Genomic DNA, 22,341 nt, shown 5'->3' on the forward strand with positions numbered 1-22,341 from the left:
ACAAAGGGTTTAATCAAGGGTTTCAGGGGGAATTCACAAGCAACAAATAATAATAATAATAATAGCAAGGTCCAAATAATAATGTTCCAAATACAGGAGGCTCTCTGCCTTAAGAGCCTTGCCTGCCAATCCCGCCCTGATCAGCTGCAGGTGTGTGGTTTTTATTGCTGCCTTCCACCAGATGGGGCCAAGACTCTCTCTGGGTGGAGCCATCTTAGGGGGATGTATTTGCCCTTCAGGACATAGCCTCTCGTGACATCACTATATATATATATATATATATATATATATATATATATATATATATATATATATATATATATATATATATATATATATATATATATATATATATATACATACACAGTGATAGCTCGATTTACGAACCCCTTGGTTTACGAACGCTAAATTTATGGAAATTTTACCATGGCATACGAACTAATTTTCGGGATACACACGGAGCCCCACAATGAGTGATGTGTTGGTCGCGAATGAGACCGTTCTAACAAGAACGGCGACTGTTTTTGTCCTCTATTCACCGCCCTCAGTCTTCGGTTAAAGTCACGTACGTGATTGGTCAAGAACGCAGCAGCAATGCTGTTTTTCTACTTTCATTCCTTTCATAACTGCTGCTGTGAAATGTAAATTTCTTCACTGTGAGACTAATGAAGGCAAATTCAATCCAATCCAATGTGGCGTCATGACCGGAAGTACAAGTATGAAACGGAAGTCCAAGAAAATAAAACTATGTGTCAGGAAATAAAAAGATGTTTAAAATTTGTTTGTATAGCAAATTGCCCCAACAGTAATATGTTCATTTTTTGAAGGTATTGCTGCTTTGTCTTTTCCTTACCACATTAATGTGGTCTCTCAACAAATTGCAAATTGAACAAGATAAGCGTAAGCCTCAATCTTGTCCAATGTCTTGTAATCTTTGTTCCACATACTCTAATATGTAACAAACAAATTAAAATACAGTACATCTCAACAAAACGTTAGCCGTTGACATCGGAACATCTCTACACACAGTGTGTTGTCAACATGACAAAGAAACTTGATTGTTTTATCCATAGACAACCACATAGGGAGTTGTCCTTCTGGCATTGACATAAATATTTGTTTTTGAGAGAGGTACTGACTTGGAGAAACTAATGGCCTTTTGCAGAGGATCCATGGTTTTGCTATTAGTACGAATTGTTTTTGAGCACTTGCTATTTTGCAAACAGAGGTTCATCAGGAAATCTACAAAACGGATCCAGAAAAACTTGAGGCCATAGGAATTACCTCAAAGGTGAAAACTTGTAGTGTGTATTCTATAAATTGTTTCACCATTCCATGAACCTCTCACAGACGTTGTACTACATTCTATTTTTAGCTCACATATCATAATCCACGACCATGACATGGAAAGTGTTAAGTACTTTAGCCAGGTCAGGTGGGATATCGTTGGCAAAAAAGACAAAAACAAAACACATTTTTGATGAACACACAAATGCTTTATTGGGTAGTGTAGCAATTAAATGTGTTGTTTCAGTGCAGCAATGGCACTTTACTGATACTCTCATCAAAATACCATATCCTGTTGAAATATACACACAGTGTTAATTTTTTTTGTGCTTGAAAATATGTGGCAATAGCATTATTTGTAATTTGTGTCTTAGTTAGATGTGCCGAAACGGTCAATTGTCAATGTCATTCATTTGTGTTGTGTGAATAGAGTTCCTGCAGTGTTGTGCAATGGCATGAGCAAAAAAATCACTATGCAGGTGGTCTGGCTTTTCTCCGTTTCAATCACAGCAGTGCACCAGGAAGCAGAACTGTTCTCATATGCCATATCCCATTTGTATCGTGGTTTCCTCATCCAGATTAATTAGCATACTGACCAATATCAAGCATTTATGACATTGGCAATCCCCACAGAGCTAAAATAAGTGAGGGATTAAAGGCAACTCAAAAAGAGTTTGAAATAAATTCTAAAAGAATTTACTTTTTGTACAGCCGCCCCCACTTTCAATGCAGATAACTACAACCAGGTAAGATCAAAATGAACTTTTTTTTCTGATGAAAGAAGAGAGTGTAAAGTTTCTCATGCTGCATTGAATGTTTATGGAGTCCTAAAACTCAATATTCTGTGTGTCCTGCAATTTGAGAGGAAATGACAAAAAAATTGGTACAAGCGGAAGTGATAAGAAAAAGGTATCAGAGTGTTCCAGTTTGCTTATATCTTTTCCAACCTAATTGGACAGACACTCTTTAGAGACACAATTAGACCATACTAATTCTACAACCTTACTCTTTCATACCACCCAAATGCATAATTTATGTGTACTGTAAAATGTTTTGATAATCAGTTAGGCTGGTACCATTATGACGGCTGGCCCTCTTGGGCATCAACCATCCTCTCTTCCAAGAATGCTTTGTCCTGCAGATGGGCATGCTGTTTCTGCTGCGAAAAATCCTGAATTTCTTCTAGAATGCATTGACAAGTAGAGTCAACCTCTGGTGCAAATATAGAAGTGGGTGAGTGGATCATAGTTGACACCTCAGCTTGTCCAATTGAGCTGGATTTACTAAAGGTGTCAGACCCCACACCTGAGCGCCGAAACAACTTCTGACCTAAATGGAAAAGAGCATTATTGGATTGTGTTGCATAGGGAAGAACAAAATATTTTGAACAAGACAATTGCAAGTAATGTTCTCCTTTCTCTATCATCTACAGCAGCTTTGAACACCAAATCATTTGAGGGAAAAGTGGTTTGATGGACAACCGACACCATTTTTTTGTTTCCTAACTGACATCAGAAAAAAACATTTTATAGCATCTAAAATACCGAAAACACGCAGGCTGATATTTTTAGTCAAACGGAAAACACCAATAAAAATGACTTAAAGTTGTCCAAAACTGCCACTAATGAGCTCACAACTGGAGAGATTCAGAAAGTCCCAACCCCAGTTTGTGATGTCTCCTTCTCAAACTGCCTTGCTCCATAATCAAAACAATGGCTTCAGTGAGTTCAGATTCGGAAAAAGATCCTTTCATTCTTCAGATGAAAAAACGTATCCAAAAATAATTGTGTATCGCTTTCTCGGTCAGGGGCGTTCCCTCAGCGACGTCACTCCTGGCATCGTCATCAACAAATTATGGACGCAACTTGTCAGGAGGTGTCGGTTGTCCTTTAAGATTGCAAAACTGTGCGTGTTTTACTTATCATTTTACTTCAACTGTTTTGCAAAGTGCTTTGTTACAGTTGCAGCTGTTGTGAAAACACGAGATAAATCTGGATGTATTGTATTCCTAAAAAGCATCAAAAAGCACTGTTTCTCTTAAGTAGTTTTGTATAGCGCTACCTTGCAGTCTCTCCAACGATGAAGTGGAATATTCTTGCAAGGGTGGCCTGCCTGACTGGGCTTTAGTGGAGTATGTCACCTCTGAGGAGTCCAAGGAACCTATGAATAATAAGTAAGATAGTGTAAAGAAATGTGTTCCTTGCTGTAATTTTTTTAGCCCCTCTCCGTTAGTTGTATCTGATCCAACACTTTAAAGAATGAATGTAGTATGCTGTGATAAGTATTTCCTGCTTCCTGTGATTACAATTATCTTTAGTGCCCCCACCACTTTAAGGACCCCTCAAGAGGACACGTTTAACACCAAAAGAGGAACTGTTATCTCAAGTATCTGTGTTGCTGCAGAAAAGAAAATTAAAACAATATGAAGTTACTGCTCATCATCCCCATCCTGCATTTTGGATAACCAACAGTAGATGAACCAGAAAAAGAGCAGAAAGAAGCAGAAGAAAAAGAATAAGTGAAAAAAAGCATTGATTGTCACGATTTTGATTTATTTTCACATTGAAAAAAAGCACACTTTGGGAACAATGTGACATGGTATTGTGGTTGCAGTAAAGTAAAATATTTTATGACTTAAAACACGTGTCTACGTTTTTTTACATTTTTTTGGAACTGAATATACATCGGCAGCCCAGTATTTAAATTATTAGCACGCCGACTTCACAGTGCAGACGTCTTGAGTTCAAATCCTGCCCGGCCTGTCTTGAATGGAGTTTGCATGTTCTCGCCGGGTCCTCTGTTTCTTCCCACATTCCAAAAACATGCATAGCAGGCTGATTGAACACTCAAAATGGTGCCGAGGTGTGAGTATGAGAGCAAATGTTTTGTCTCTGTATGCCCTGCGATTGGCTGGCAACCAATAAAGGATGTCCCCTGCCTAGAAAAAAGGCGGCTGGGATATCACCCCCTGTGACCCTCGTGAGGATAAAGTGGCCAAGAAGGTGGATGGATAAATGAAGGAAGGAAGGAAGGAAGGAAGGAAGGAAGGAAGGAAGGAAGGAAGGAAGTGATGACGAAACAGCAAAAATAACATTAAATTAACATGAATTAAAATAACATTCCCAACTGACGACAATAGTTTCATTCCGCTTGAAATAATGAAAGGCTGATTATGACGGACAGGTACAAAAGCCACTGATGAATGACAGAATGGCAACATTTAATAAAATGTCCACGCCTGATATAAAGCATTTGCAGTGATCCCTCGCTAGTTAACGGTTCCTTATTATGGTGCATCACATTTTTCCCCCTACGTACTGTTTTTAGAAGAAAAAAAATGCTGAATGACGGTTTGGATGTGGCTGTAGCTTAGTGCCTGTTGCACCATCTTAGATCCTATACACATTGATCGGCGGCCTCACAGACTCCACGTTGAGTCCCAACGATTCATAACTTTCTTCCTGCCTTTCTCGCCTCGAGTGGCTAGCAGCACTATGTCAACAACAGCCAATGGTAACTCCTTGACTTCGCGATTGTTGATCTGGATGTGACAGGTCTGATCCTTTACTGCAGTGTTTTTCAATCTTTTGAGAGCCAAGGCACATTTCTTTCATGAAGAAATGGCCACGGCCTCTCACCAACACTATTGAGTATTTTCATTGAACCTCGAGCCCAATCAGACAGAATTATAACATTGAGGGCATGGAGGTGAGAGACTCAGAACATAAATTGAGCCTGTTTGCTGATGACCTAATAGCATACTGTACACAACCAGAATAGTCTCTCGATACTGATGGGACAACTCGAGGAATATGAACATTCCTCAGGATGCAGACTTAATGTGACAAAACACAAAACTTAGCACTTAACTACACTCCATAAAAGTTGAGTCAGGGAAAATACAAATTAAGGTGGGCTGCTAAGAGGTGTGTACATCACAAAAAAAAACAGACAAATTGTTTGAACCAAATTATACAGACATTAACCAAGCCATCAAAGCAGACCTCGGGAGGTGGTCAACACAGGTACTAGATTTAAGATCCAGAATTAAAATGGTGATAATGAATATTCTACCAAGGTTGCTATACGTTGAGCATCCAGGGTTCGGACATTGAGAGGGTGACCTCCTACAAGTACCTGGGTGTTACTCTCAACAATAAACTGGACTGGACTACAAACACTGATGTCTTAATCAAAAAGGGACAGAGTCGCCTCTTCCTACTCAGGAAACGGAGGTCTTTTGGCATTCAGAGGTCACTCCTAAAGACTTTCTATGACTCTGTAGTGGCTTCAGCCATCCACTATGGAATTGTCTGCTGGTCAGGCAGCACCACCACCCGGGATAGGATAAGACTGGAGCGCCTTGTCGAGAGGGCCAGTCCTGTCCTGGGCTGCTCGCTGAACTCTCTGGAGGAGATGGGCAACAGACGGACGCTAGCTAAACTAAAAGCTATGATGGACAGGCCCTCCCACCCCCTCCTGCCAACCCTGACAGCACTGGGTAGCTCCTTCAGCCAGAGACTGTTACACCCACGCTGCAAGAAGGAGAGGTACCACCGTTCGTTCCTACCAACTGCTGTCAGGCTTCGCAATTCTCAATAATCACGTGAAAAAAAATTTGAACACTTGACCTTTGTACTGTAAATATGGGTTGATGCAATAAAGCTACATATATCAAAATGACTTTCTTGATAATTGCACTATGTAGTTTCTTATGAAACGGTTTTGCTCATTTACCGTTGGGGTAATTCGCGATACGAACATCTTTAAACATCTTTTTGCATCATTTCGTTTTGGTTTGGACTTCCTCATACGTCATCCTGCCTTCCTTTACATGATGTCACATCCCATTACGTCACATCCTCTTGCGTCACACCCTGTCCGTCATATAAATGCTCTCCCAGTCCGCGCTTCTCTATCTCTCTCCCTCTTCCTGCCTCCTGCTCCGCCGACACCACGATGCCCTTGCTGTCTACAAGATTAAACTAATTTATTCTGTCCAACACCTTGCTTCCTGCTGATTTAACCATCCTCTGCCATCAACCCCCTGAAAGGCTATGAATCAGGGAGGAACGATCACTTCAAACCCATTAGTTACAGTATACAGTTGACATTTTTATTTTACTATGCTTAGAATTTTGTATCCTTTCACCCCCCACCTCATCCCCCTTTCAAATTGCTGCTGTGGACTGCAAATCTCCCCATTGAGGGACGAATAAAGGTTTTCTGATTCTGATACAGTGATCCCTCGCTACTTCGCGGTTCACTTATCGCGGCTTCAGTGCATCACAGATTTTTTTTCAGGGAGGGGAAAAAACTTTTTTAATTAATGGCATGTAAATGTGCAAACAAACAAAGTAAAAGAAACAACACTGCAAACAACACGGCAAAGAAAGCAGAATAAAATCAAACACACTGGATTTGCATTCTGCTTCTAGAAATCGGGCCATGTCGGTTTATAAAAATTTTCTTCCTAAAAAAAAAAGAAAGAGTGCCAACAACTACCGATAATGTTCTTCTCTCGGAGAGAAGAACATTGTGATATTGTTTCATTCTGCAATGTGTACAGTAGACCACATTGTACTTTGCGGATTTCACCTATCGTGGACTATTTTTGGAACGTATCTCCCGCGATAAACGAGGGTTCACTGTACCTCTATCAGTCGTTACCAATACCCATACCCAAGGAGTCCATGATGCCGCCCGAGTAGGCAGCGGTCAGCAAGTGCTCTCATGAGCCTTGCTTGTTTTGTTGTTTTTGTCTTGTTTTTTTTTTTTTTTTGTCACTTTGTGTTGTTGTGCGTCGTGTGCAATGGATACGGATTGTTTTTCAGCATTTTTGACCACAACATTCATCAAAGAGGAGACTGTGCTGAGCGGTTGCGCCTTTTTGGCAGCATGAATATGCCAGTACTGTTTTTGAATGGGAGGAATGTCGGTGCCATTCGACGGCCATCGCTGGACACCTCTGGGGCTATTGTGCATTTTTTGTGGCTGTCATGGGCAGCATCTTCACAGCCCTGTTTTGTTCAGCGGAAAGGTTGGTGCTGTTGGACCGTCTGCAGCTAGATGGCTTGAGGAGTCTGCGATAAGAAGAAAGGAGCGTCAGCGCAGAGCACCGATGCGTATGTGGAACTGTTGCGGCTTGGAATTGAAGTGCATTTATGTGGGACAGGAGATGGAGGAAATAGGCAAAACCTTTCAAGAGGAGGTCTCTGAAGCAGGAATGCATGTTCATGGAGATACAGGAGGCGACACCAGCAAATGTCCCTATTATGCAAGCAAAATCGCGGCATCAGGTGGGATGGCATACGCGTGCCAGCTGGCCATGGCCATCTTGCGTCATCCCACTGGTCAAGTCCTCGTCGCCACATGGTTCGCCGCATTAGCCGGCCTGGCTGCCTGGTATCTGATGTGAGGGCTCGGATCCGAAGGGGGGGGGGGGGGGAAACACTGAAGGACGGGATGCAGTAAGAAGGCTTCTCAAGCCAAGTGTATTCAAAGGTGCCTCGTGCAGCCTTAGATAGAAAATATACTTGGAACTGGAGTTCTAATGCGTTGATCTTAAGGACTGCATATTGACTGTTTCACCAGAGGAGAAAACATTCTAGATCATTGTTACACAGCACTCAAAGGCGCATACCTGTCTGTTGCACATGCAGCATTGGGTCTTTCTGACCACTATTTAATCCACTTAATTCCCACATACATACAGAAACACAAATGTGTAAAACCGGTAGTCAAGACAGTTAAAACATGGACAGATGAAGCAAAGTTAGCGCTACAAGAATGCTTAGACTGCACTGATTGGAGCGTCTTTGAAACTTCAACGGGCACATTGGATGAATACACAGACACTGTAACATCATACATCAGTTTCTGTGAGGACATGTGTGTACCAACAAAGTCCTTCCGCTCATTCAACAACAACAAGCCATGGTTCACTCCCAAACTCAGGCAGATTAGGAAAGAGAAAGAGTCCGCATTTAAAAGCGGCAATCGAGCAGTTTACAAACTCGCCCGAAACAGGCTGACGAAGGAAATTAACATCGCAAAGAAAAGTTATGCGGAGAGGCTTAACAAACAGTTCTCCGCTAACGACTCTGCATCGGTGTGGAATGGCCTGAAAGCAATAACAAATTATCGTTTACCTTCCCCCCAAGCAGTGTACAACAATGGTATGGCTGATGAGTTAAATACATACTTCTGCCGATTTGAAAAGGACACCACCATTTCCCCGGTCTGCCCACCATTACCAGAAACTACCGTATCTCCGCCCTCTGCCCTACAGATCCACGAACTGGACGTTAGACAGCTCTTCAAGCAGCAGAAGATAAAGAAAGCTGCAGGACCTGACAGAGTGTCCCCATCCTGCCTGAGAGTCTGCGCTGACCAGCTGGCTCCGGTCTTCACACAAATCTTCAACAGATCCCTGGAGCAATGTGAAGTCCCATCCTGCTTCAAACAGTCTACTATCGTCCCAGTTCCAAAGAAACCAGCACCCTCGGGATTGAACGACTATAGACCTGTTCCTCTGACGTCTGTGGTCATGAAGTCCTTTGAACGCCTCGTGCTGAACCACCTAAAGAACACCACTGGACCTCTGCTAGATCATCTTCAGTTTGCCTACCGGGCAAACAGGTCTGTGGAGGATGCAGTCAACATCGGACTGCACCACATCCTCGACCACCTTGACAACACAGGAACCTACGCAAGGATCCTGTTTGTGGACTACAGCTCTGTGTTCAATATCATCATCCCAGAACTCCTCATCCCCAAACTTCTCCAGCTTGGTGTGTCCCCCACGATCTGCCAGTGGACCCTCAGCTTCCTGACAGGACAGACACAACAGGTCAGACTGCGAAATATATCATCCACAACACGAACCACGAGCACTGGAGCCCCGCAGGGATGCGTCCTCTCTCCATTGCTCTTCTCTCTCTACACGAACGACTGCACCTCAAAGCACCCAGCTGTCAAATTCATAAAGTTCGCAGACGACACCACGGTCATCGGTCTCATCAAAGACGGCGACGAGTCTGCGTACCGACAACAAGTGGAGCAGCTGGAGCTCTGGTGCAGCCGTCACAACCTGGAGCTGAACACGCTCAAGACAGTTGAGATGATCGTGGACTTCAGGAAACATCCATCACCACAGCTACCCCTCACACTATCCAACTGCCTGGCGTCAACCGTTGAAACCTTCAAGTTCCTGGGAATCACAGTCTCCCAGGACATGAAGTGGGAGGTCAACACCAACTCTATCCTGAAAAAGGCCCAACAGAGAATGTACTTCCTGAGGCTGCTAAAGAAGCATGGCCTGCCACAGGAGGTGCTGCAACATTTCTACACGGCTGTCATCGAATCCATCCTGTGTTCTTCCATCACCGTTTGGTTCGGGGCCGCCACAAAAATGGACAAAATCCGACTTCAACGGACAGTTAGGACGGCGGTAAAAATCATTGGCACCGCCCTACCCACTCTCGAGGACTTGCACACTGCAATAATCCAAACTAGGGTGTGGAAAATCCTACTGGACCCTCCGCACCCTGCCCACCACCTTTTCCAGCTACTCCCCTCAGGCAGGCGCTACCGATCCATGCGCACCAAATCCAGCAGACATTTAAACAGCTTCTTCCCCCAAGCCATTAACTCTTTGAACCCTTTCAACAGTAGCCAAAATGGAACTGTATAGTGCCACTTAGCAGTTTTTGTGTTTTTTTTTTTTTTTTTGACGACGATACTAGTGCAGCATGTTCTACCGGAAACAAATTCCTTGTGTGTTCTACATACTTGGCAACAAAGATGATTCTGATTCTGATTCTGAGAATGTGAGAAATGCCGATCTTCCAAAAAAAATGAAACATAGGTTTGATTTAGAAAGGAACAACCATTTCCGATATCTACAAGCAAGAGACTACTATACAAAAGAAATAAAATTGATACATCAAATAAAAGAAACAAGATAATACCGATGATGGATGCGTATAAGGGAAGAATAAAGTAATCTCATCCCTTTACAAAGGGCTCCCCATTTGAACAAGGGAAATTCAACTCTGTACATAAAGAGAAATGGGAAAAGGAACTTCAAACCAACATAACAGAGGAAGAATGGTCAAATATGTGCAGGATACAACAATCAACAACCACCTTCGAGACATTGGAGGGAATTTGGTTGTAAGAATATCACAAGATTTCTTACGACCCCGGGGGTGAACGGGAAAGACAAACCAGGACAGAATGAGTGCTGGCGGCTATGTGGACAGGAAAAAATGTAGATCACGCATACATATTTTGGATATGTCAAATGTTGAAAGGTTATTGGGAAGAAGTTTGGAGAGAATTGAAGAAGACAATTGGCGAACGAATACCAAAGATATAGTGATATATCTAGGTAACATAAATTTAAAAAATGTGCAAATGAGGGATGAGTACTTGATAAAAGTGCTGCTGATAGCCAGCAAGAAAGCCATCACAAGAACAAGGTTTAAAACTGATGAACCGACAAGGAACCAATGGCTCGGAATAGTGGGAGAGATATGTTTGAGTTGGAAAGATTCACACGCATATTCAGTGTCCAATAAGTAAGTTTAAAACAAGATGGGGAAAATGGGATGGTTATTGTGATGATGCCAAAAGAAACGTGACATTTTTTTTTTTTCTGGATTTTGGATGGGAGACAGGTGCGCATTTCTCCCCATTCAAAACAGTAGAGTTGGGCGACCGCTAATTGACTCTGAGAAGGTGATTGCAACCACCTGGGAATGGCCAATTGCCGCTGTGACCTGATTGGCCAGAAGCTCAGGTGAACCACCTTTAAAACCAGAATGAGGAAGTCACTTCAGGGAAGGGAGAAAAGGGAGAAAAGACAGCCGAGAGAGCAGTGTTACCTGTGGTCTGCAAAAAAACGACATCCACCACGACTTCAAATAAAGAAAACTTAAAATATCCTTCCTGGATCTGGCTGAGTGAACTTTGATCATCTTTCGACCTGCTTGCTGTCTCGCCACATAACAATTGGTGGCAGTGGTGGGATCATTACGCCTTGCTGAACTGGAGAAAGATAAGAGGAAGGTGAGATGAAGAAGTCGTGCAGCCAACCAAACTGAACTGGAGAGTTCTAAAGTGGATCAATGAAAACAGGAGCTTGAGTTGCCCTAAGAAGGTGCCGTTCTTTTGTTCCATGAGGCGTCTGACAGTTGCCAAGCCAAGGTTGGAACTGAGCAGAGTGAGATGGAACCAGTGGCGAAGCCTAAAACTCAGTGACAGCGAGCACAATCAAAGCTCAACTTGATGAGGAATAGGTGAAAGAAATCAGACATTTCATGCAATATTCTAAACATAGAGAGGGGATGTTGATTGAACAGATCAACATATTAAGGGATTAGATGCACCACAACAAGCAAGACTGGACATTTGATAGTCGATCGAGTCCACATTATCCTCCTCTAAAACCACAGCCCAAAAACACTGACCCTCGAACATCCAGGCCAGCAAACCTTCCTCCTGCACAAGAAACTCCCATGTTGGGTTACCTACCATATGCCCAACCTCCACAGTTTCCTCGTCCAAGTCAAGTTGCAATCCCCATGGTTTCTGAACCCAGAATTCCAGAACTGAGAGAGGGAGAGACACAGAAAGTTATAATCGACTGAAAGGACTGTACAGGAGGTGGATGCGACCTGATCACCGCAGCAAGGATCAGAAGAGCAGTATTTGAGAGTTCTTCAACCTGAGGCCCGCATTTGGGTAAAGGAGCACAAGCCTAAGCCTGGAGAAGAAGCAGCGGAATTAGCTGAGCGTTACGTAGCAGCACACCAGAATGTCTGAACTCTGAGGAGAGGGTGTGAATGATGTCATGATGCCAAAAGAAATGTTAAATAATGTAGTTTTTTTCTGGATTTTGAATGAGAGACAGGTGCGCATTTCTCCCCATCCAAAACAGTTGGGCAACCGCTAATTGTCTCTGACAAGGTGATTGCAACCACCTGGGAATGGCCAATTGCCGCTGGAACCTGAATCGCCAGAAGCTCAGCTGAACCACCGTTAAAACCAGAATGAGGAAGTCACTTCAGGGAAGGAAGAAGAGGGAGAAAGGACAGCCTGGAGAGCAGTGTTACCTGTGGTCTGCCGAAAACCGACATCCACCACGATTTCAAATAAAGAAAACCAAAAATATCCTTCCTAGATCTGGCTGAGTGAACTTTTATCATCTTTCCACCTGCTGGCTGTCTTGCCGCATAACAGAAATAAAAAAAACAATCAAACAATGAATGAACGAATGACACCACAAATCAGGCAAAGTCAAGATAGTTCAAATATTAATACAAAATATGGGAACTTTGTCATGCATGATTAATCACTTTTTTGAAATACAGTGAGACCTTGGCTTACGAACTTAATAGTTCGTAAGCCGTTTGTTGAGTGTGTAAGGCGAAGTGTGTATCCCAAAATTTTTGTTCCCATAGGAAACCGTTAAAATGAGAATAATCCGTTCCCAAGTCTCCATAAAATATAATTTTCAATTAAATAATCCTTAAAACTACACACAACATACCCTATTCTATGTATAATAAATGTGCTATTGTATTGTAATGAAAGAAATACACTGCACTGTATAATAAAGTCACTTTATTTACATTTGTGAGGTCGTTGATGGCTCTTAATTGACACTTGTTGCTTTCTGACTTGCAAGATCTTACGAAACTGAGGCATCACATTATAATTCATCATGTTGATGATTCTCATAGCCTTTTCTGGATGGAACTGTTCAATAAAAGCCTGCACATCAACTCCTGGATGGCCTGATTCTGCTTGTCTTCTTGAAAGCAAATTAAATCCTCTGTGTTGAGGATCTAATTATGGTCAGCAACAAGCTCCTCGATGTCATCTGCATCCATTTCGAGTCCCGTAGGGGCTGGCAGAAATTTTATTACAACAAAAGGCGCGAGTCCGATGATTCCACGGACGCGGAATAAAACGCGACAAAAGAAGGCGGGCGGGCCGATTCGTCCAGCACATTCGCGATCCCGGAAAGCATCAGACTTACGCCATCGCTGCTAACAATCACCCCGGCAAAGCAAACTCTTGAACTTGCCAGCGCAAGACACAGCGAGGCGTCGTAATCATTTCACTAGTGAGGTGACAGCGACTCGTTGAAATGTCCCAGTATCGGTGATGGGGATCAACACGCACATTCGCGATCCCGGAAAGCACCAAACGTACGCGATCACAGCCAACAATCACCTCCGACAAAGCAAACTGTTGGACTTGCCAGCGTGAGAGATGTGTCAGGCTGAGATTCACATGACAGCCGCGGTGTGCACATGTGACGCCACAAACGCACACCTCGTTCGTGTTTCTCAATGATCTACTTCTTCTCCTCGACGGTGATTATTAGGGGATCATCTTGCATTCATTTCCTAATAGTAAAATTATCTGTAAAAAGCTCCTCAGAGGCGATCGACGTGTGAATTCAGAGAGAGGGGGTGTGGAAAGGTGCGCCATGTTCTCGTCACCGTCCAGCCCTTGATTATATCTTATTGTGACATTGTGATGTAGATAGCTAGCTGGCTAGATAGCCAGCTAGCTAGCCAACCAGGTAGCCGGCCAGGTAGCAAGTTGGACAGCCAGCGAGGTAGCCAGCGAGGTATCCAGCGAGGTAGCTAGCTAGGTAGCCAGGGAGGTAGCGAGTGAGGTAGCTAGCTAGATAGCCAGTGAGGTAGCTAGCTAGATTACTAGTGAGATAGATAGCTAGATCTCTCACGCTATGTGTCACTTCCCTGAGAGTAACTTTCTACGAACCATTCTACAAATAAAGAGCCCGGTACCGTTCACCATTGCTACCATCCTTCGCCTAAAAGCTTTACACAAAGGCGTTATTTAGTCGATGCTTTCACGTGACTAATGACACCGAAATTGTCACGTGCGAGTTGACAGCTGGGGCGGGACACTTCAATTTCATTTCATTTCAACGAGTCGCTGTCACCTCACCAGTGACATGATTACGAGGCTGGTGCTGGCAAGTCCAACAGTTTGCTTTGCCGGAGGTGATTGTTAGCCGCGATCGCGCAAGTTTGGTGCTTTCCGGGATCGCGAATGTGCGTGGTGTGCGTGTTGATCCCCTCATCACAGATGGGACATTTCAACAAGTCGCTGACACCTCAGTAGTGACATGATTACGACGCCTCGCTGTGTCTTGTGCTGGCAAGTTCAAGAGTTTGCTTTGCCGAGTTGATTGTTAGCAGCGATGGCGCAAGTTTGGTGCTTTCCGGGATCGCGAATGTGCTGGACGGATCGCCCCGCCCGCCTTCTTTTGTCGCGTTTTATTCCGCGTCCGTGGGATCATCGGACTGGCGCCTTTTGTTGCTGAGCTTGTTGCTGACCATAATTAGGTCCTCAACACAGAGGATTTGATTTGCCTTCAAGAGGACAAGCAGAATCAGGCCATCCAGGAGTTGATGTGCAGGCTTTTATTAAACAGTTCCATCCAGAAAAGGCTATGAGAATCATCAACATGATGAATGACAATATGATGCCTCAGTTTCGTAAGATCTTACAAAGTCAGAAAGCAACAGGTGTCAATTAAGAGCCATCAATGACCATCCCAAATGTAAATAAAGTGACTTTATTATACAGTGCAGTGTATTTATTTCATTACAATACAATATCACATTTATTATACATAGAATAAGGTATGTTGTGTGTAGGTTTAAGGCTTATTTAGTTGAAAATTATATTTTATGGAGACCTGGGAACGGATTACTCTCATTTTAATGGTTTCCTATGGGGAAAAAATGGGATACACACTTTTCGCCTTACACACTCTGTCTGGGAACCAATTAAGTTCGTAAGCCAAGGTCTCACTGTATGTTCTTTCGCTAAGATTTTAACCTCATCATCGTCAAATGAATGGTTGCTCGCTTTTCGGTGCATATGTACTGACGATTGAGGCCCACTAGTATTATCCCTGCAATGTTGATAGTCTTTTTTGAGAAATTGTTTAGTCTCCCCAATGTACTGCTCTTTACAATTTTCATTCTTGCAATGTATTGAATAAAGTACATTACTTTGTTTTTGATTTGGCAGCCTATCTTTTGGATGCACTAATTTTTGCCTTAAAGGACAACCAACGTCTCCGGACAAGTTGTGTCCATAATTTGTAAAATGGCTTCAAATGACTTTTACTGAGCGTATTTTACAAAGATTCCACTGCATATAGCTATATTTTACGTTTTAAGACTCGCGCGGAATATTCCGGAAGTCTTGTTTTTGAGTTGGAGACGAGTCCTCACCGTTTGTCACTGAAGGAACGCCCCTCAGCGAGAAAGGACATACCTTGCATCACATCAATGCATTTTGCAATACTTTGTTTGGTCTGAAAACTTTGCGTTGATCCGTGTTGATGGCGAAATTAGAAGGAAAACACATAAATAACGCGATGGTGAATCCTTGTGTGTGGCACCGAGCATCTATTTGATATTCACTGACAAAAATTGTAAGGAATTAATCAGCCTGTTTCCACAGAGCTTTCCACTGAGCTTTGTCGCCCTCTTCTGCCTCTTTTCGCCCCCCCCCCCCCCCCCCAGATGACACACATTCGGTGCTACATTCCCTCAAAATGACACGGAATAAATTATTTAATCGAATGCAAACATGTATGCTTTCCTCTTCAGAACTATTTGAATCATATTCATAACTGGAGGAGTAACAAGAAAGCATATTCTCAGAATCTGAAGCCATTGTTTTGATTCTCGAGCAAGGCAAGACGTCTTGCCGTGACACCACGAACATGGGGGCAGGACCTTCTGAAACTGGCCACTGCCGGTTTCAAATTGAAGTACTTTTTAGACATTTTAAGTCATTTTTATTAGTGTTTTACAGTTGACTAAAAATATCATACTGCGTGTTTTGGGTATTTAAGATGCTATAAAACGTTTTTGTGATGTCAGTTAGGAAACAAAAAAAGTCCTTTAAAGTGTTTATCGGTTTGAAATAAGTACAAATTTTGTGTTGCCAAAGGACTCTGTCGTTTTTCAGAAACTCCTGCAATGTAAAGCTACTCCTCTCCTTTTTGTATCTTCAGAATTGTTGGTTTCATTCCCTATTCTTTCTTTCTGACATTTGTTAAATGACCACTGAGAGTACCAACAGTTTGTGAGTGTTCTCCTGATATTTTTTGACTCCTTTTCTCTACCTTCAACGCTTGTTGGTATTAGTATTTGTTTAGCCCTATGCTGGAGGGTTCTGATAACTCCTAGTTTGTGTTGTAAAGGGTGGTTAGAATCGAAAAGTAAGTATTGGTCAGTGTAGCCTTCCTAAAGACTTCTGTTTTTAGCGCTCTGTCCTCTTTTATAATTACTTTACAATCCAAAAAGGCTAGTTGGTTCTCTTTAATGTCCTCACGAGTAAATTTAATGTTGATGTCTACAGAGTTGAGGCGATCTGTGAAGGATTGAATTTCTTGTTTTTTAATTGACAAAAGTATCGTCCACATATCTAAACCAGTGTCTAGGTTTTGTCCCCGGGAAGGATGTGAGGGCCTGTTTCTCCATGTACAGATTAGCCACTATGGGTGAAACTGGTGAGCCCATAGGACAACCATGAATTTGTTTGTAAATTTTCTCCCTAAATTGAAAATACGTAGTATTAAGGCAGATTTCCAATAATCGGCAGATGTGGTCAGCAGTCTCGTCCTCACCACTGAGACTGCTGCTGGGGTTGGGACAGATGAAAAGAGAGAAGTCACATCGTATGATGCCAAAGTTTCCTCAGGTTCCAATATGAGGTCTTTGATCCTCTCTACAAACCCTGTGGTGTTCTCTACGTAATATTCTGTGTTACCAACCAACGGAGCTAAGATAGTTTTTAGACAGAGAGAGATGGGTGCCGATAAAGCGCTGGCCATGGCCTCTGCCAATGTTTTCCCTTCCACAAGAGGGCAGTATTTCCCTTTTTTCCCATGTTAGCGCTTTGTTCCAGCTTCAGCTGTTGTTAAAGCGCTTTATAAACATATATATTGCATTGTATTTTGGACAGCCACCCTCATTTCAAGCTCATATACATGTAACAACCGACTTACGACCGGCGAGACTTACAACCACCCGTACTTACGACCACGACCGCCATACCTTTTTTTTTAATTCAACGCCTGGCACCGCAACGCGCCAACAGCCCAGCAACACGTATGACAATTTTGGCCAGCGCGGACCGCCGTGACGAGAACGGGGATAGGGTCTCCCGACGCGGCCCAGCGAGGCGGGTCGGGCGTCGACAAGAACGCCACGTTGGGTCCACGGCCGGCAGCAACGCCACCACCTCTTTGAGACATTAGTTCTGCTTTGGGGAGGGGCGAGGTGGCGGGTCGGGAGCGTCGGCACGGAGAGTGGGGTACGGTCGGGAAGAGGGTAACCGGTAGAACACCGGGGACCTAGACCCACGCCCGCCTCCGTGGCGTCCGAATCAGGTCATTTGCAATTCAACATTTTGAATGATGTCACGGGGGTTGCCCCGAGCCGTCCTCGGGCATGAGGAACACTGAAATGGAATTGCCAGCCAATCGCAGGGCACACAGAGACAAAAGACCATTTGTTCTCACAGTCACGTTTAATGACAATTTAAAGTGTTCAATCAAAAAACCCACGCAGGCACCACAGGGAGAACATACAAACGCCACACAGGGAGGCCGGAGAGGGATTTGAACTCACGACCTCAGCACTGTAAAGACAGTGTGGTAACCATTCGACTACCGGGCCGGCCAAATAAAACCATGTGAAATGGAAATGTGTTGTGGGCTATATGAGAGCATTTAAAAAACAGAAGTTCTGTTGACAAACGGAATTGGAAACAACACATGAATACACAAACCTGCCGCCAGGCTGAAGGTCCTCCCTTTAATTGAAGTTTGTACAGGAGAGAACCAGTTTAAAACCGAGCCAACCAAAGGAATCTGTCTCAACATGCCCTTAAGACAAACAAATAGAAAAAAAAAAAGCAAAAAGAAAGTATAACAATTGTTTTCTTAACACTCGTAGTAGCATTTAACTTTTTTGGGTAAGCATAATTACTGACTGAAGTCATTCTGATTCAAAAATAGAACGTCTGTTTTTTGGTTGAGCTTCATGCAAGCCAAATTCACTTACCTCTTCCATGAGTTTCTCATCATTAGCTTTTAAGAGTTCCATTTCTGCCTCCAGAATGCCTTTTCTCACAACCTCCGCCATATTCTCCAGTAGCTACATTGGAAACAACTCTATTTAGCAAGTCACTACAACAACAGATGGAAATGTTGTATCGATTATAAAATAAGAGACACAATCACCATATAATACTTAATAGTACATTTATATACATTAAGGTTAACTAATCTAATTAACAGCAGTTTACTATATTTTCCACACTAGAAAGCCTAAAAGCAGTGTTTGAAACAGGGTCAGCTCCGTGGCCGGGGCGTACGACTTTCAAAACGTCTCGGCCCGGATGGCCGACAACTTCTTCAAGGGAAAAAAAACAATACAATTTTTTGCCAGTATGTTTCATTTGATCAAGCAAAAGCTACAAGCAAACTGCTACAAGACACATGGACTACGCTTTCTTAGCTGCTTTCAAAACTCTCAAGTACACTTTTCAGTCAAGGTGTAGTCCAAAGCACAAAACTGGCTTCTGATTGGATGCCGTTGCGAAGTATGCAAATTGTCAAACGGGCTTCTGATTGGCTGTCGGTGCAGAGTATGCAAATGATGGTTTGCATACTCGGCAAACATGCAATGCAAACATTGCATTGTGCAACATCACGAAAAACGATAACTGGGGCAAAAGCTTCAGCAAGGGATTTTTGCCATAAATTAAGCAAGGGAGCATTTGTGGTAGGTTCTTCCTTAATTTATAAACATCATTTATACTTCGCAACAATATCTGTTTTTTTTTTTGCGATTAGTCGACTTATTGTATTTAAAGTAGTGAAAAATGGGGCAGGCAAGTTTATGGCCGGGCAGGCAACTTTTCAGAGTTGTCTGCCCGGGTGTCCGCTAACTTTATGTCATAAATTTCAGACACTGCTAAAAGTCTTCATTTTTTTTCAAAAGCTGACTATACGCTTTATAACCCAGTGCGCTTTATAATCCAGTACGGCCTATATATGGAAAACGTCTGAAAATTTCATTCATTGAAGGTGCGCCTTATAATCAGAATCAGAATAATCTTTATTGCCAAGTATGTAGAACACACAAGGGACTTGTTTCCAGTCGAACACGCTGCACTAGTATCATCATCAAAAAATTGCAAAGAGGCACTATACAGTTCCACTTGGGCTACTGTTCAAAGAGTTAATGGCTTGGGGGAAGAAGCTGTTTAAATGTCTGCTGGACTTGGTGCGCATGGATTGGAAAGCGCCTGCCTGAGGGGAGTAGCTGGAAAAGGTGGTGGGCAGGGTGCTGAGGGTCCAGTAGGATTTTCCGCGGCCTCGTTTGGATTGGAAGAGTGGGTCGGGTGGTGCCAAAGATTTTTTTCCGCCGTCCTAACTGTCCGTGGAAGTCGGATTTTGTCCATTTTTGTGACTCGTCGCACTTTTTCCAGACTCGTCGCCTCTTTGATGAGACTGATGACTGTGGTGTCGTCTGCGAACTTTATGAATTTGACAGCTGGGTGCGTTGAGATGCAGTCGTTTGTGTAGAGAGAGAAGAGCAATGGAGAGAGGACGCATCCCTGCGGGGCTCCAGTGCTCGTGGTTCATGTTGAGGATGATATTTTTTCCCAGTCTGACCTGTTGTGTCCATCCTGTCAGGAAGCTGAGGATCCACTGGCAGATCATAGGGGACACGCCAAGCTGGAGAAGTTTGGGGATGAGGAGTTCTGGGATGGTATTGAACGCAGACCTGTAGTCCACAAACAGGATCCTTGCGTAGGTTCCTGTGTTGTCGAGGTAGTCGAGGATGTGGTGCAGTCCGATGTTGATTGCAGGAACACCTAATCTGGTGTTACTTATGATCCGGAAAAAACGTTACATTTGCTGTACTACAGTTTAACTACCCTGGAAACATCGATTTTACAATATTCATTCGGCTTCAATCTGGCACCATATTCCAGCAATGACTTCATTCAATAAAATCATAAGGATTTCAATATTACAATTATATTGAATAAAACAGGTATTTATTTGATTGACAAACAAGTAGAAATCTATGGCTCAACACATTCACATTCCAAAAAAAAGACGGAAACTTGTTTCTTCTTCTCCTGTCACATTTTCCTTTCAGGGGTCGCCACAGCGAATCGGTGTCCTCCATCTAACCATGTTTTGTGTATCACACCAGCCACCTTCCTGTCCTCTTTGACAACATCCATTAGCCTCCGCTTTGGTCTTCGTCTCGGTCTCCTGCCTGGCATTTCAAGGCTCAGCCTCCTTCTCCCGATATAGTCACTCTCTCTCCATGTCCAACATGTCCAAACCATTTTAGTCTGGCCTCTCTGACTTTCTCTCCAAAACCTCTAATATGAGTTGTCCCTCGAATATACTCATTCCTGTTCCTATCCAACCTGGTCACTCATAACCTCAACATCTTCATCTCTCTTACCTCCAGCTCTGTTTCCTGTCTTTTCTTCAGTGGCACTGTCTCCAGTCCAAACATCATGGCTGGTCTCACCACAGTTTTATACCTTTCCTTTCATCTTAGGTGAAACTCTTCTATCGCATATCACACCTGCCATTTTTCTCCAGTCGTTCCAGCCTGCCTGTACTCTTCACGTGTTTTCCACACTCCATTGCTCTGGACAGTTGACCACAAGTACTTAAAAGCATCCACGTTTTTTACCTCTTCTCCCTGTAACCTCACTCGTGTACATGGGTCCCTCTCATTCACAAACATATATTCTTGCTGCGACTGACAATAATAATAATAATAAATTTCATTTATAAGCGGCAAAAATAAATAAATAAATAAATAAATAAATAAATAAATAAATAAATAAATAAATAAATAAATGAATAAATAAATAAATAAAATAATAGATAAAAATAGAGGAAAATAAAAAAATAGACATACCCAAAACGCAAATGCACAGAAAAAAAAAGAACAATAAGAATCGGACTAATAAACAACAGACCGAAAGCTACTAGAACAACTATGACAAGACCAAGAGGGTGAAATACCAAACTTGGGGCACAAGCAGTGACAAGGCGGAATAAGTCACCGGCAAACAAATGACAAAATGACATTCCTTAAATACCCCTGTGAATAATTATGAGATTGGCAGCAGGTGTGATACACGCTGATAAGCACAAACCCGCCACATGCTGCCGAAATCGGAACATGACACTGTCCAGCCTTTGCCACCTTTTCACCATGCGCTGCACCTCCCTATGCTCCTGTCTACTCTTCCGTCCTCTCAGTGTCCAACTTCTTTACCAACCTCTTTCTCTATTATAAGGAATAAGTGGCAAAATACACTAAGTTGTTAAATGCTAATCAAACACCTGATTGGAACATCCCACATGCTTACAGGCTAACTGGGAAATTGTGGGTGCCTAGTGATCCAAGTAGAGAATTGCTCAGTCATTCACAAGAAAAATGTGGCAAGGTTTACCACTTTCTTAACAAATGCATGAGAAAATAGTCACACAGTTTATAGATAATGTTTGTTTACATGCAATTGCAATGAATTAATGTATTCCATCATCAATTATCTACAATTTCAAACGGTTCAGCAGAAACCACTGCATATAAATGGCAAGGCCGAAAACCAACACACAAATACAGTATCTGTGAACTTTGCAGACTCAGGCAACAACATTGTATCAAAAACCGACATCAATGTATAATGGAAAGCAACACATGGTCTCAGGAACACTACAGGAAACCAATGTCAGTCAATCCAGTTAATTTCCGAACTTGCTTTCGGAAAATGTGGGCATCATGTCCTCTAGGCCAATGAAGAAAGGAATCATCAGTTTCTGCTAAGGATGTAAAGTTCAAAAACTAGCATCTCTGAGGTTGGCACTCTGGTAGGGTTAATGCTAAAGACAACTCACACACCGGAGAAGTCACCATGACTGCATAA

General features: G+C 42.8%; 1 protein-coding gene across 1 annotated transcript in view; it reads right to left on the reverse strand.

The window, feature by feature from the left end:
* Positions 1–1,480: 1,480 nt before the first annotated feature.
* The window catches only part of pdxdc1 (pyridoxal-dependent decarboxylase domain containing 1), an 80,500-nt gene continuing 59,639 nt past the window's right edge, over positions 1,481–22,341 (reverse strand). Inside the window, exons 20-23 of the mRNA XM_089018655.1 lie at positions 18,429–18,521; positions 18,154–18,250; positions 3,349–3,447; positions 1,481–2,616 (exon numbers count right to left, since the gene is read on the reverse strand). Coding sequence (XP_088874781.1) covers positions 2,366–2,616; positions 3,349–3,447; positions 18,154–18,250; positions 18,429–18,521 — 540 coding nt within the window. The 3' untranslated portion in view covers positions 1,481–2,365. The remainder of the gene's footprint in view (positions 2,617–3,348; positions 3,448–18,153; positions 18,251–18,428; positions 18,522–22,341) is intronic.

Source organism: Hippocampus bargibanti, linkage group LG17 (assembly GCF_051943395.1).
Source record: "Hippocampus bargibanti isolate YZ-2025 linkage group LG17, ASM5194339v1, whole genome shotgun sequence".
Taxonomy (NCBI): domain Eukaryota; kingdom Metazoa; phylum Chordata; class Actinopteri; order Syngnathiformes; family Syngnathidae; genus Hippocampus; species Hippocampus bargibanti.